At 30.9% G+C, this 16,287-nt stretch overlaps 1 protein-coding gene across 1 annotated transcript in view; it reads right to left on the reverse strand.

Annotated features, from left to right (window-relative positions):
- Window positions 1-16,287, reverse strand: part of LOC145326610 (uncharacterized) — a 43,655-nt gene that overhangs the window by 15,512 nt on the left and 11,856 nt on the right. Inside the window, exons 4-13 of the mRNA XM_080169981.1 lie at window positions 13,242-13,311; window positions 12,824-12,870; window positions 12,300-12,369; window positions 8,887-8,911; window positions 6,368-6,427; window positions 5,192-5,262; window positions 4,564-4,611; window positions 4,046-4,142; window positions 2,458-2,494; window positions 1,406-1,449 (exon numbers count right to left, since the gene is read on the reverse strand). Coding sequence (XP_080026107.1) covers window positions 1,406-1,449; window positions 2,458-2,494; window positions 4,046-4,142; window positions 4,564-4,611; window positions 5,192-5,262; window positions 6,368-6,427; window positions 8,887-8,911; window positions 12,300-12,369; window positions 12,824-12,870; window positions 13,242-13,311 — 569 coding nt within the window. The remainder of the gene's footprint in view (window positions 1-1,405; window positions 1,450-2,457; window positions 2,495-4,045; window positions 4,143-4,563; window positions 4,612-5,191; window positions 5,263-6,367; window positions 6,428-8,886; window positions 8,912-12,299; window positions 12,370-12,823; window positions 12,871-13,241; window positions 13,312-16,287) is intronic.

The raw sequence follows: 16,287 nt of genomic DNA on the forward strand, positions 1-16,287 counted from the left end.
TAATCATTGGGGATGTACAATGTACATCAATTCATCGGCCATTGTCTTATCTCTTTAGATCCCTGGAATACTTTAGTTTGCTAAGTTAAGGGAAATTAGGTCTGAAGATAAATTGTATTATAACTGGTGGCTGTGTGCCTAGAATCTGATTGAAAAAATAGTCCAAAACCATCCCATAACCTTAATATTAGAAAAAAAATAGCCTAAAACCATCCAAGGACCTATCTGAAGCTTCCCTAAAAGGAGAAATCAATCGGTTTAGAAGTTGATGAAATATTAAGCTTTAGGCAGAAAAACTGCTTTGAATAATGGGATATTGGCTAAATTTATGAGCAGAAAAAAAATACATTTCGTTTTAAAAATAAATTACTTTATATTATTGAATGATTTTTATTTTACTTACTTTTTCTTTATCCTAAACCATATCAAGTATTTAAGTAATTAAAGTTATGGTTTTATAAGGTATGTACAGAGAGAGAGAGGGGACAATGGACTGTTTATAACACAATAAGTTTTCAAATAAAAAATTCTTATTCGTTGGCTTTGGGGTCTTTAGTGAATTTTGATTGATTGGGTCATTAAGTTAAGTGTTCAAACGTTTTAACCTCAAATTTTAATCTACAGAAGGGGTAATTTTTTCTATAATCATTTGGTATCTACATCAATTTATCGGCCATTGTCTCATCCCTTTAGATTCCTGAGTATGTAATAAGTGAAGGACAAAAAGTTAAAAGTAAATTAAGAGCAGATGCTCAATGGTCATAAAAAATTGAGGGGGGAAAAGAAAAAAAGAATCATTGATAAAAATCTTTACATATCAATTCATATTATATGCAAATGTCTTTTGTAGCATGACCGACAGACTGACGGACCAAGTAAATGTTATACGAGATGATCTTTGGTAAGATTACAACAAAATTAGCAGTCATCCTTAAATAAAAGCCGAGAAAATCTCATTTCAACATGACGGAAGGACTGACAGCGTGAATTAAAGAGTAGCTTTGCAACTGAAAATAGAATACAGCTTATGACTCAATATAGCTATATTTTATTTTACATATATTATATAAAAATAGAAAGTTTGCTTACTAAAAATAGATACAATATGAATAGATAGATAGATATACTATGAATAGATAGATAGATATACTATGAATATATAGATAGATATACTATGAATATAAAAATAGATACAATATGAATAGATAGATAGATATACTATGAATAGATAGATAGATATACTATGAATAGATAGATAGATATACTATGAATAGATAGATAGATATACTATGAATAGATAGATAGATATACAATGAATAAATAGATATATATACTATGAACAGATAGATAGATATACAATGAATAAATAGATAGATATACTATGAAAAGATAGATATAAACTTACCCTGATCATAATAATGAACACTCAAGTGATTACTCACGGCCAAACTAAAAAATAAAAATAGATAAAAAATTTAATATCAATAAATATAAAATACGTGGATAGGTCAGTTTATTCATTCAGTAGGTGGGAATGAGATGAGGTAATATGGGTGGATCGGGGGTATATTTGTTTAAGCTAGCTGTCAGTATTAAAAGAGTACATGAAAATCTGGTGCAACATCCTAGTATAAAATATAGATTTAAATATCTAATGTTGATGATTTGCCTATTTTCTATCTTTCTATCTAGTAGCCTTTCCATATATCTGTGTCTCTGTGTCTGAATGTCTGTCTATCTATACTGACAGACATACATTAATATAAATTTGTCTATCTAACTATCTTTATATATTACACACACCTAAATTGATTAGAAAGATCTATATATTTTAACCAAGTGCGATTACAGAATATTATTACGGGGTGTTTTAATTTCTAGGCTTATGGGGTAGTTATTTAGGCATAAAATACCCTCCCCATTAAGATTTTTTAGGTTACAACTTAATGAAAATGACAAGAAAAAAGTGTGTGCCCCCACATACCCCCCCGTGTGCACGCCAATGATTTAAACTAGCTAGAATCAGTATTTGGTTGTATTTACCTTTCATTAGGTGTGTGTTGACTCAACCCCTTCCTTACACACACACACACACACACACACACACACACACACACACACACACACGCTCTATCAACACAACACAATTTAAATTTACAAGATAACAAGAATGATAACGTCCAATTAAGTAATCATCTCTCCCAATCTATTAAGTTCTTACTGTGAAGGCCTGACCTTTTAAAACTCTGTAGGGTTAACTAGCGGCTACGCCCGTAGAGAGGTGTCTAAGCTAAGGACTCTAAACTTTCAGTTTTAGTTTTAAAAAGAAAAGGAAATTTTTTTGAGGAGGGGGGGGATTTTTCCAGGGGCGAAGCTTCTCGAAAATTGTTTTGCCCTCCTCTATGATAGACAGACAGACAGAATTCCTTTTATTTTTACATAAGGATAACCACTTACTTTAGTTTGGCCACTACAGAAAGACTTAAAGGAGCTTCTGAAAAAGAATAAATAGTAATGTTTGTCAGGAAGGAAGGGGACATTGGGCTGTTTATTACATTAGTCCCCGAAGTTTTATATTAATGTTTTATATTCGTTGGCTTAACAACTATGGGGACTATTATTGAAGTTTTATTGGTTGATTTAAGTTAAATCGCACTAGAAGTTAGTGTTCAAGGGTGTTGTTAAGCAAAAGGTGTAAAAAAGTAAATCCAATTCTATTATATGAAGTAGTAAGGTTTTTTTAAAAGAAGATTTAGATTTCAATAATTACTGCAAACTTTCTTTGTTTTTAGATAAGTCTTGTAATGGCTTTAGGCTATTTTTTGCCTCCTTATCCCATTATTTACAGGGCCTCTAGTATTTATATACATCGTTTTCTCAATAATACTGTTTTCCTTCTAAGAAACATATAACATATACAACAGTATGTACAGGGAGGGAGGGGACAAGAGGCAATAATTATACTGACCCACCAAAATTAAAGAACACGTTCTCTCTTTAGTTAACTTAAAATTATTGAAGTCTGGATTATTTTAAAATTAAACAATGCAAACTAACTGTGTTTAAACTTAATCTTAATTTACATGAAGATATTTTTAATTACATAATTACAAAGTCCATAAATTATCGTCCATTGTCTAATCCCTTAAGACACCTGACTAAATAAACATAGTCCAACTTTGTATTGAAAAAAAAGTTTCAGTAACACTTTTTTTTTCTTCCCGTTACAAAAGAGCAAAACTTTAAGCATATATTATACACATGATATTTTACTCTATATTAGTTGGGGTGTTAGATAAATAGATAGATAGATAAATTAACTGATATATTAGATAGATAGATAAGTATACAGATAGATAAATAAAGATGGTAAAATAAAAAGATAGACCACAAACAAATAGATAGATAGATAGATACAATAGACGTCCAAGGGGGGGGGGGTCTAACGTGGGAATACCCCCCCAAATAAATTTTCATTTTACCCCCTCATTTAAAATTTACCCCTACCCTGGAGGTTCCGTAGGCACCCCCAACCATTTAGGAGGGGGTATTTACCCCCTAACAATTTTGGGGGGGTAAATACCCCCCCAAAATAAAAAATCTCCAACAAAAAAAAAATTTTGCGCGTTTCGCGCGCATTTTTAATCATAATATTTAATAAAATTTAAATTACCCCTGCCAACAGATTTCAGGGGGGTAAATACCCCCCCCCCCCCCCAAGGAAATTTTACCCCCGGGGTAAAAATTTTAGGGGGCTAAAAAAAAATTTGCGGCGAGCTTCGCGCGCCATTTACCCCCCACCCCAAAAAAAAACCTTGGACGCCCCTGATAGATACAGATAAGTACTCAAATAGATAGATAGATAGACATACAAATAGATATATAGATAGATAGATAGACTTACTTAGTAAATTTGTTAGTTTGAAGACACGTAATAAAGGAGATATATTAGATAGATAGATATTCAGATAGTTATACAAACAAATAGATAGATAGATATACAGATAGATACACAAATAGTTAGATAGATATAAGAAAAACCTACCTAGACTTGTATTAGTAGATTTATTAGTTAGAAGACACGTAATGAAGGAGGCAGAATAGTTTAAATTCCAATTCTCTCTGACAGGATTAACACCAGCCTTTATTAATAAATAATATTAGAAAAGAATAAAAACTGTATTGATAACAAATATTTTAATATTATTTTTAATTCAAGTTTTTTTTTTAAAAAGCGGTTAATTTTTTTCTTGGGGCGATTTCTTTTTGGATGGTTGTGGTACCCTCCCTTAAAATAGTTATAGACCTTCCTAAGACCTATGAAAAGCTACCTCCCCCCCCCCCTCGACCTCTAAGGGTTAAGAACAGTTGCTAGGCATTCTAAATTGGTCCTAACTATTACAGGAATCATCATGGAAAATATTTAAACCACACGACAATTATGACATTACTAAACTAATAATCAAAGTATCTTTTAAGGTCATGAAATGGCGGACAATTAGTTAAACATTCAGACAAACAAACCCTAATTGTAGAGTAACTTTGCTATTATTAATAACTTACTGGAACAATTATTGGTTGATGGTCCTTATAGTACAGCTTACACCAAACCTGAATAGAATAAAAATATTACATTTGTCATGTTATTAAATTTAAACACAACGTTACTTTTCAGTTAAGTAATTTTAAGGTACTTTAAACACCCGTTGAAAAAATTACGGCGTTTGTTAGAGAAAAGATCCCTCTTCCCCCTAATTTTGAAAGTTTTTTATTTTCAATTATGTTAATCATATGGAGAAGGGGTTATTTGCTCGGTAAACACTTTGAAAGAAAGCACCAAATAAATTTTAAAATTTGGGAATAGTATATACGTGATAGGGTACGACCACACCTTAGACCAGTTGAACGTAGACCCTTCTATTCATATTTTGAGGTTTTTTTACAGGGATCTAAAGGGATAAGACAATGGCTGATAAATTAAAATGCATCCCCTATGATGTTACACAAAATTACCCCTTCTGTAGATTACAATTAGTAGTTGAAACGTTTGAACACTAAACTTAATGAATCAACCAATTAAAATTCCCTAAGTCCCAAAGTTGTTGACCCAACGAAAAAGAAAACGTTATAATAAAACATTGGAGACTAGTGTAATAAACAGCCCATTGTCCCCTCTATCTCTGTTTTTTACCTTATCTGCTTTTTTAGTTTTTGTAGCTGCTATGACTCTTACTAAAGGAACTTCTCTGTCATCATAAAAGGCTATAAATTAAACCAAGATTTTTAATCATTTTTGTTGCTCTACGTTTAAAATAACAAAATAGCTAACTAATCCTTGATGATAACCTTATCTTTACCGTTTCATAAAATAAAAAAAATAAGAAATTAAATCAAATTATCAAAATTTCCTGAGCTTAGATGTGAGGAGGGATCTTTAATCATGCGCAACATTCTGCCTTTGATAGCTATACTATTTTAGGAGAAATTAACGACTGACATTGGCCCATCCCCACTAGATCAAAGTAGATTGCATATTGTCAGGGATCTAAAGGGATAAGACATTGGCTGATGAATTGCATCTCCAATTACCCCTTCTGTGGATTAGAAGAATTAGTGGTTGAAACGTTTGCTTAATCAACTTAATTAAACAACAAATCAAATTTACTAAAGTCCCCAAAGATTTTAGCCAACGAAAAAAACGTAATACAAAACTTTGGTGACTAGTGTAATACAGCTCATTGCATTGTAGAGATATGTGATTTGATGTCAAGTGCTTTATTGGAGTCAAACTGTACTTAAATACCATTCTCAAACATTGAAGCATCAAAGATTCAAATAAACTTTAAGTTTGTACCTCGGGGGGGAGGGGGGATAACAAATTAGGACATCCCTAATTCTAGCTGGACAACCAACCCTTTGAATGAAAACGGTTCATTTGAAAGCAATTGGTAATTAGTTGCGCCTGTTTAATTTCCATTTTGTCTTTGAAACAGATTAATATTAACTGGATTTGAACCGGTGCTTAACCATACTGAATAATAAAAAAAGACAATTTTCTTTATAATAATGATAAAAAATCATATTTTTTGTCTTGGATAATCGGCCCTTCGAGGCTAACAAAACTGGATTTAATCTTATATTTTTTTATTTTACTTTTCTATAATACGATGCGATAAATATCAATTCACCTTTTTTAGCAGATAACATACAATTTTTTCAATGGCTTTAGTTATAACGTGTATTTTTATATCAAATGAAAAAAAAACATGTTAAACGAATATGTTTAATTTTTTTTCTAAATATTTTGCTTGATTATCCAATAAAATGTTGTCATAATATTGGTTTTAAAAATTTAAAATCTTGGTTCCTGAATAAACATAAAATTTGTGCTTTGTCCCATTCACAGGCTGCCACACTCCATCTAGACCTAGATAGATAGATAGATAGATAGATAGATAGATAGATAGATAGATAGATAGATAGATAGATAGATAGATAGATAGATAGATAGATAGATAGATAGATAGATAGATAGATAGATAGATAGATAGATAGATAGATAGATAGATAGATAGATAGATAGATAGATAGATAGATAGATAGATAGATAGATAGATAGATAGATAGATAGATAGATAGATAGATAGATATAAATAGTAGATAGATAGATAGATAGATAGATAGATAGATAGATAGATAGATAGATAGATAGATAGATATAAATAGTAGATAGAAGGATAGATAGATATATAGATCTAAATTGTTTTAGTAAATAAATAATATGTACATAAATTCTCCACATGATGTCTCCACGATTCGCGCCATATTGGACTAAAGAAACCTGACCACAGATTAATATAAATTTATCGTTTTTAATTCATTTATCTGTGAAAATAGCAATGATATACATATAAAAATAAAAATCAGAAATGAATCGTATTCGTGCTTTTTAGACGACACTCTATGCTTTACCTTATAAATATTCAATATAAACTTTAGCATGTTATAAGATCTGGTTTATGCAATCTAACATGGAAAAATCCGTGAATATCCTAATGTGTGTGTGTGTGTGTGTATGTGTGTGTAAGTATATGAAGATTGACTGGTATTATGGATTATAGATTTTTTTCTTATATTGAGTCCTGCATGTAGATTAACTGATATTTCTGGGAACAAAACTTCTTTATAAGCCTTAATTTTGCATGCATTAACAGAAAAAGCATGTCAGAAAGTACCAAGAGAAATCATTATTTTGAGATCATTAGGATCTTTTAAATTCATCGCTCAATAGCCTAAAACATAAAACCTGCCTTTTATTATTATCAAATATGGAATATTTGACCAGCACACACACAAATTATCCACTAACACACACACAGGGGGTATGGCATTGTGATGTTTATTACACTAATCCCCAAAGTTTTATAATAACAGTCGCTTATTGGTTGGCTTACAACTTTTGACTTTTACAAAATTTTGATTGTTTGGTTCATTTAATTGAGTGTCCTAACGTTAATAACCACTAATTGTAATCCACAAAAGGGATAATTTTGTGTATAATCATTGGGGATGTAAATCAATTAATCGGCTATTGTCTTATCCCTTTAGATACCTGCAACATACTACTTAATTCTTTTGAAAATAATTATTCTTGTTTATTATTATTCTTTATAAGTGTACATAAGTAATAATATTGCATTAAATAGTATACTACTATCATATTAGTTCATATGCTAATGCAAAAAATGTGGACTTAATTGCATAGGAAATGTGGTTTTGATTGATTAATGGATTGGCTATAGTTTCTTCAAATCAAATGTTCTTGTTAATAGATGTAAGTATATTTTTTATAAAATATGCTCTAATTTTGTCAATTAATATGTTAATGCAAAAATGTGTAGGTATATCATTGAAAAATTTTCACCTATGCAATAATCATCTATGACAAATCCATATGCTAATACGTATATGAATATCTTTCTTCAAGTATCATTTTATTTATTTTGTTATCAACACTACTCTACAAATTGACCATGATTATTCATTTGTTTAAATTAAAAAATTTTGGAAAAGAAAGAAAGAATATACAAAATTTTATGTGGTTTAGATACATATACGTCCAAGGGGGGGGGGTAATGGGGCGATTATCCCCCCTCCCCCCCCAAAAAAAGAAATATATTTGGGGGTGCCGTAGGCACCCCCAAAATTTTGGATTTTCAATTTTTATCCCCCCCCCAAAAAAAAATAATAAAATGCCTCTATAAAATAAAGATTTTTTACTTAAACAAAGCATTTCATGTTATCTAATACTAAAATATCCTATAGTCGTACATCCTCATATGGATATAGGTGTTCAAGTCGATTTCAGGTTCCAGGAATAATCCTGCAAGTCGTGAACCTCCAGGTCTCCAGAAATCTTTAAACGGTTCCAGTGACCGCAATTTTTGACTTGAAGACTTTAAATTTTAAACTTAGGCTTTTTTACATATCTTCATGACATATTACAATTTCATAAAATCCGTTGCCGTTTACCTGCCAACCGTCGGTTTGCGGCTGGCACCTGCCAAGTACTACTGCCACCACCAAAATTTATGTTTTGAGATTTTTAATATAAAATTTACACAAAGATAAACATATTAAGAAAAAAATTGTTCTTCTAGCTTCAATAATAAGAAAATTACAGCCATTTAAAATTTAAAAAAGCAGAGATTTTTGTTGTAAAATATAAAAGATTATATTGCCGGATATCCGGCTGGATAGTTTCAATATCCGGTAACCGGCCGGATAGTTAAAATGGCCGGATATCCGGCCACACCGGATATCCGGCCCAACCCTAGTACAGACCCAAATTATAATAAAGCTTGGCTTTTAAATATAGTATATTACCTTTTGAAGAATACTTGTGCTCTACCTAAAATAGAAAAAAAGGTTTAAACATTTTATATTTAATCTTTTATTTTCTTAGAATTTAAAACTTAAAACAAGTTTTTATCTGCTGTGGTTTTTGTGGAATGTATTTCATGTTGAAAGTGGTTTCGTGGTCACAATTGTCTGGAAGAAGAGAGAAGACAATGGGCTGTTAATTACACTAGTTCCCAAAGTTTTATGATAACGTTTTCTTATCCATTGGATTAATAACTCTTGGGACTTTGTTTGGTAAAGGTACATTTTTATAGATAAATAATATGTCAAAATAATCTGAAAATTTCCATAGTAAAAAAGCCGAGCCTAAAAAACCCTCCCCCCATTTTATGAAATAAATTAGAAATAAGGAAGCTTGAGGCAGTGTTTCTATTTTACCGTCTAGTTTAGACTAGATAAGATTATATTTGATACAAAGAAGCCCGCAGAGCTGGGACCTAACGCAGGTTTCTAGGCATAATTTCCCCCCCCCCCCCATTATTTCAAAATTATTTCAAGTATAAGTGTTTGTGAATTTCTGTGTTTGCCAGGGACTTTAAGGGAAAGCACCCCTTACCTTCATTTTTTTCTGGTACTTTTCATAAAACCTATCATTTTCATTAATACAAGTGTATATAAGATAAAGCGTATGTACAAAAAATTTATCTGAAACAGCTACATAATACAGCATCGTATTATAAACGGCTTTCCGCGGAAAGTACAATTATTAGATTAAAACTAGTTTTTTAGACCCCAAGGTACCGAAGGCACCGGCTAAAAAAACTGGTTTTAATCTTATAATTGTACATTTCTATATTCGTAGAAAGCTGGATATAATACGATGCTAACCATAGTTTTTTCGTATGGATGAGAACCGGTTCCTATCCACCGGATTCGAATGTATACGTGAAAATTCATTGATTTTTTTCCATTGTCTTATTACTTAAACTTACCATAGTCAAATTTTCCTATAAATCTTTAACGTAAAATCCGATTAATAATCATGATAGAAAATTATAAACTAGCGGATACGCCCCCCATGAGGCCTCTAGAGGCACTTGAGGAGGGGGGAGTAGAATTAGAGTAATTTTTCTAGGGACGATTTCTCTTGGGAGGGTGGTGGTACCCTCCCTAACAACTTTGTTTTCTCATTTTATTTATGAAATAATTGTTTAACTAACAAATAGCTAATATGTTCGTCAGTTAGGATCTCATTGACCAATAAACCGATCAGTTTTTTTAGGGAATCTTTTAATAGGTCCCGTGATGGTTTTATGCTTTTTTGTTTCTATCTTAAAGTCTTAAATGGTTTTAGACTACTTTGTGTTGTCTCCATCATCTTTTTTACACATCCTATATAGTAAACTGGATGTATGTCCGTATGTTTGTCTGTGGGTATGTCTATGAATTTTTGTATTTTATGTATGTAAGCATGTACGTTTATATGTTTGCAGGCATGTATGTTATAACAATACAAGTCCAGTATATTTATCTATGTATATATTTTTTCTCAATTTTTCTATCTTTGCAAGAACAGAGTAAAACAATAGAGGGGGAAGGGGTTAAATAATTGTATGTCTCCACCCCGAGGACTGGTGTCGACTTTCAATCGGGTCAACCAATAGCGTCGGGATTAACCACACAGCCAAGTCGCTACAAAAGGGCATAAAGCAATTTGCTAGCAGACGAAAAAGGTTCCCGACAGGGGGATCCGAGTAGTTATCTCGCTATACATCTATATTTATAGAATTATTTTGCATGTATGTATATGTGTAGATAGTTATGATAAATATGGTATTAGAGTATTACTGGTAATCTTATTATTGGAATAAATAATAGGCCAGGTCTATAGTCATAAATACATTGTAACATAACAGTATGGTTTTGCATAAGCTTAACCTGACTTTTGATAGATTCAATGTTTTATAGAATAAGCAGGAATAAATCAATGGGCGATAAATTATCATACACCAAAAATATCTAATATGTAGATTTAAATTATTTATTGAAAACATAAAATGGATATATGTAAGTACCCAAAGCCAACGAATGACAAACGGAGTTTTTTTTAAACTTTATGTACCAGAGTAATTTACAGCCGAATATCCCCTTCCTCCATGAGAATATGTTATTCTCGCATCTTTCTATCTTAATCGTTTTAGTGACGTAGCTACTCTATAACTTTTATGGTTAGTCTGTTTAAGTTTGTAAATTATTTATCTTCTCATAACTGATACATTTAGTTGTTATATATTTTTTAGCTTTGCTTCTAACTTCTGTTGTCAACTTTGTTTGCAATTTTTCTCTCTTTCCTTTTCTCTTTATATTTCTTTTTTTTCTTTATTCTCCAAATTTTTGTACCTTATGAACTGTATTTCCTTTATTTTTCCGCAATATACTTATCTGATATATATAATGAAATTATTATTCATCTATTTATCTATCTTTATAAATGACTAGCGGCTTTGCCCCAAGAGTTTAATAAAACCAATTTTTCGTATTATAGACTTAAAGGAACAATTTTTTAAAAAAAAATTTGGGGGGGGCGTAATTTTTTTTTTTTGGGGGGGGGGGCAGTAGTCGACCCCACTATTTTAATTTTATATTTAAAAAAGAATTTTTTTTTTTTTTTGGGGGGGGGGTAATTTTCTTTTAGGGGGGGGGAGGTGTAAAGGAGAACCCGATCAGTTCAGCGGTTAGCGAGATCCTTTGCTACAAACAAACAGACATTGTTCTACTTTGTATTATAGATAAGCAGAGATGTTAAGCAGGAAGGGAAAGGACATTGGGCTGTTGTTTACACTAGTCCTCATTTTATTGCAATCTTCATTGGTTGGTGCATTAATTTAAGTGTCTAAAGTGTACAACCACTAATTGTAATCTACAGAAGGGATGATTTTGCTGATTAGCAAAACTACCCGTCAAGTAGATTAAAATCATTGATTGAAATATTTCAACAAAGCTAGTTGGAACTAACCAAAATATAAGTAACAAAATTGATGAATAAGCAAAGGAATATATCTATCTATCGTTTTATCTATCCATCTATGTATCTATCAATCTATTTATCTATCAATCTATTTATCTATAAATCTATTTATCTAACAATCTATTTATCTATCAATCTATTTATCTATAAATCTATTTATCTATCAATCTATTTATCTATCAATCTATTTATCTATTAATATATTTATCTATCAATCTATCTATCTATCTATCTATCTATCTATCTATCTATCTATCTATCTATCTATCTATCTATCTATCTATCTATCTATCTATCTATCTATCTATCTATCTATCTATCTATCTATCTATTTATCTATCTATCTATCTATCTATCTATCTATCTATCTATCTATCTATCTATACATTTATCTTTCTATCTATCTCACCTTAAATCTTGGTTGCTCCGAATATTTGTGCATATTTTTAGCTGCCGCCATTTGCTGGACTATGGGGTGCCTACAAATAATAAAGAACAAAATTATTTAAAAGGTCAAATGCCTTATCCAGCTATTAAACACACACATCTACCTCTCTAGAATCTGTAGCACATTTGATCCTTTTTTCATCTAGCCCTTTAATTCCACGTCATTTACTCTCATTACGATAACTATGTTATGAATTGATGCGTCCTATTGAATGATTTTCAGTCTCTTTTAGTATTAATTACACTTTTCTAAATTAGTAGCAGTAGTAAGCAATAACTTAGTTTCAGTAGCAATACTATAAAAAATAACCCGATAACTGTGATAAAAATCATTGTTTTAAATGTTTTGACATTTGACCAAACAAGATTTAATAAAAATAATGAGTGTTTAGTTAACTATCGGTATCAGAATAATATGCAGTCTATTCTCAATTTCATATCATAGTCTGGAACAATTTTATGAAGGACCCAAAAAGAAATTTCTACCTGCTTATTCCTTCAGAAATATTTCTAATCAACTGCTGAAGTTCTACCTAAATTATAAAGTATTTATGAGTAGACTTGTCACACAAGATTTATTTTGTTCATAAGTTCATGATTAGAAATTGACAACCCCAATAGTTTTTAGCGGTCGTAATTTAAAGTCAGTAGTTTTTACAAATCAGGAAGATTTTGACATATCAAGAAAATATAGTGAGTTTTCTATCCACTAAAAAAATCAGGGATGGGGGAATTGCACCCCCTAGTAAAGTTTACCCCCGGGATATACTTTTTTGTACACCACCCCCCCCCCCCCCTCAATGAACGTCAGGTGCCTTTTATGGACGTACAGACGAGTAATATATTGAACTATTTAAAAATTATTAAAAAATAATTAAACACCTCATAAATTATGTTTGCTTACCTGTTTTGAAATAATTCTTTTTCTAAAATTAGTTCCGGCTACTATGGATTCACTACCACTTGTTCGTAGTCTAAATAAATATAGATCATCTATGTATAATTCTAAGTAGAATGATGTCTGTCCGTCTGCCCGTCCGTCCGTCCGTCTGAAGCTTAAGATCTCGGTAACCACTGAAACGATCAGATTCTACTCTTCAGGGTATATACCTACTGGTCCTGTGGTGGTTTTAGACTATTTTCTTGGGGGGTGGGACACCCCCAACCCCCCCAAAAACAAAAAATCCCCCTTCATTTTTTTTGTAGAAGATTTCCTTGGTCCTTTTATGTATTCGCCAAAAAAATTTGTATCACCTCGTGGGGCAAAGCCCCTAGAGGCTTGGGGCGAAGCCGCTAGTATTATATAATGTAGTAAGGTTTTTATTTTTGTCCGGTTGTCTTGCTCACTATTAAACAGAAAAAGTTCTTCGTTCTATGAAAGTTTCACATAGTCCCAAGATGGTTTTAGGCCCTCCCCCCTTAACTATAGAGCAAATTCGATTTTTTTTAAATCCGCAAAAGATTTCATCAAAATTTAATTTAAAATTTGTTGAACCTTTAAAATTTTGTATTTGCACAAAGGGGAAAAACTTTCAAATGTTTTCTTTATAACAAGAGAGGGCGACAATATTCAAAACGGCGAAAATCAGATGTAAAGATAGACTATTACTAAAAAAAAGAGAGTAAATTTTCTTTTAAAGTTTTAAAAAACACATTGCATATTATTTCAAGAGAAATATTTCAATGTTCAAATGTAGATATGCTACGCTTTTAACATAATTTTCAAATTAAGATATATATTTTATTTTCATATTAAAAGACCTAAAACATCAACCAGAGACGTCCAAGAGGGGGGGGAAAGGTGTATATTTTTCATCTTAAAATTTTCCCACCAAATAAAAATTCAATATGTTTAAAATAGACGTATAGTATGTCTGTGAATTATGATAGAGTAACCATACTTTCCAGATTATACCTAATTGTTACAGGAACTATCATACAAAGTTTCAATTCTATAGAAGTATTCTTGCATAAAAATATTAACTATACGAGCTATCCGATAGTACTAAATTGATACGAACTAAATGTAAAAAGCTTTGCTTTAAAAAGGAGATTTTACAACGGCTGATAGATGGATAGAAGAAAAAATTGCAATGATAATAGATAGATATATTTTACAATGGTGTAAAATGCAATATTTTTTGCAAAACTTGAGTAAAACAAAATATTTTAAAAGGTAGAAATTTACATTTTTAAACAAAATGTTCTAATATATATGAAATTTTGTGAACATTTTGAAAAGTATAGATTTTGTAATGCTCAATGGTGGGTTTTAGGCTATTCAAAGAATATGATTTCCATTTTAAAAGTTTTCGCAATTAAAACAAAATTACTTCTTTTGATAATAAATTATTGTTTGAAAAGTTTGGACACTCTTTGAACAAAACAAACAAAATTGAATAAAAGTTTTGAATCCAACGAATAACATAAATCTTAAGTCAGGGGTTTGTACTAACCTATCCAAAAAGGCAGAGAGAGACATTATTTCACTTGTCCCCAAAGTTTAACTTTTTCTCATTCGTTGGCTTAACAACTTTGGGGACTTTTAGTGAGTTTTGATTAGTTAAATAAGTTGAGTGTCCAAACTTTTCAACCACAAATTGTTATCTAAAGATAGGGTAATTTTGTATATCATCATTAGGGAATGAGGATGTACATCAATTTATTGGTCAACGTCCTAATATCCCTTTAAATGCCTGGCAAAACCATTAGCATAAAGCATTGATATAACCATAATGTACCCAATTGTCCTTGTTATCACATAACAATAGCCCAGTACCTATCAAAGGAAAAAGCTAAACATAATAGGATAGGAATATGAATATTGGGGGGAAAAATCCTTTCATAAACTCAGGGATCTAAAGGCATAAGAAAATGGCCGATAAAATTATGTACATCCCAAATGATGATACACAAAATTACCAATTCTGTACATTACAAATTGTGGTTGAAACGTTTGGAGACTCAACTAAGTGAATCAACAAATCAAAGTTCAATAAAAGTCAATAAAAGGTTGTTTAAAAGCCAACAATTCAGAAAACGATTTTATAAGACTTTAGGGACTAGTGTAATAGACAGCCCAATGTCTACTCTTTCTATAAGACATTGCTGATATTGCTGTCTTGGACCTCATTGTTAGAATTTTGGTTTAAAGACGTTGGAATTTTACCAACTTTTGCTATGTTAGATGCGTGACATCAATTGTAAGAGAATATGGAAAGCATTAACAGTCTAGTTTACTATTTACAGTTAGAACTTCAGGACAAGTATCGTGCGATCGAAGGTTGATTGCCTGTAATAGTATAGATGTTAAAAAATAATGTACCCTAACAAACTGTAATTATTTATCAGAATATATTTCATTATCCTCTAATATAATAAGAAAAGAGTTTGGTATCTCTCAATGGAAAATTGCTTTATATATGTACATATAACGTATAACATATAAACGCATTATTATGTGAAGAAAAAACTTGGGGAAAAAAACAAAAATATTAATAAGCTGATATTTAATATTTTTTCTAAATAACTCAAGCCGTTGCTTTTGAATAAAATATCTTCATAAAACACCAAATTGAAGGATTAAAGATTATTTACTGATTTTAAATATTGACCTTCCCAATTTAACAGTGTCCAAACTTTTTACAAAATTATGATCTAATTTTTGTTATTATTAATTTTGTTGCATATTAATTTATTGTCCATTGTTCTATCCCTTAATATTCCTGAGTAGGAATATAACAATAACGACTAACCATCCTTTTCTTTGATTAGAAAAAAAACATACAATACTTGCTATTTATATTATGATTCTTAAGGGAAAAGACTCTGGACGATAAATTTGTATAAAAGCCAAAACTCATAGATGTAGACATTTTAATATAGACATGGGTATTAATAATAGAATTCCTTCTTTTTGAAAATTGTAATCACTTGTCTGCCTATCAAGG

The sequence above is a fragment of the Acartia tonsa genome, chromosome 8 (genome assembly GCF_053477335.1).
Source record: "Acartia tonsa isolate MP-2025a chromosome 8, ASM5347733v1, whole genome shotgun sequence".
In the NCBI taxonomy this organism is placed as follows: domain Eukaryota; kingdom Metazoa; phylum Arthropoda; class Copepoda; order Calanoida; family Acartiidae; genus Acartia; species Acartia tonsa.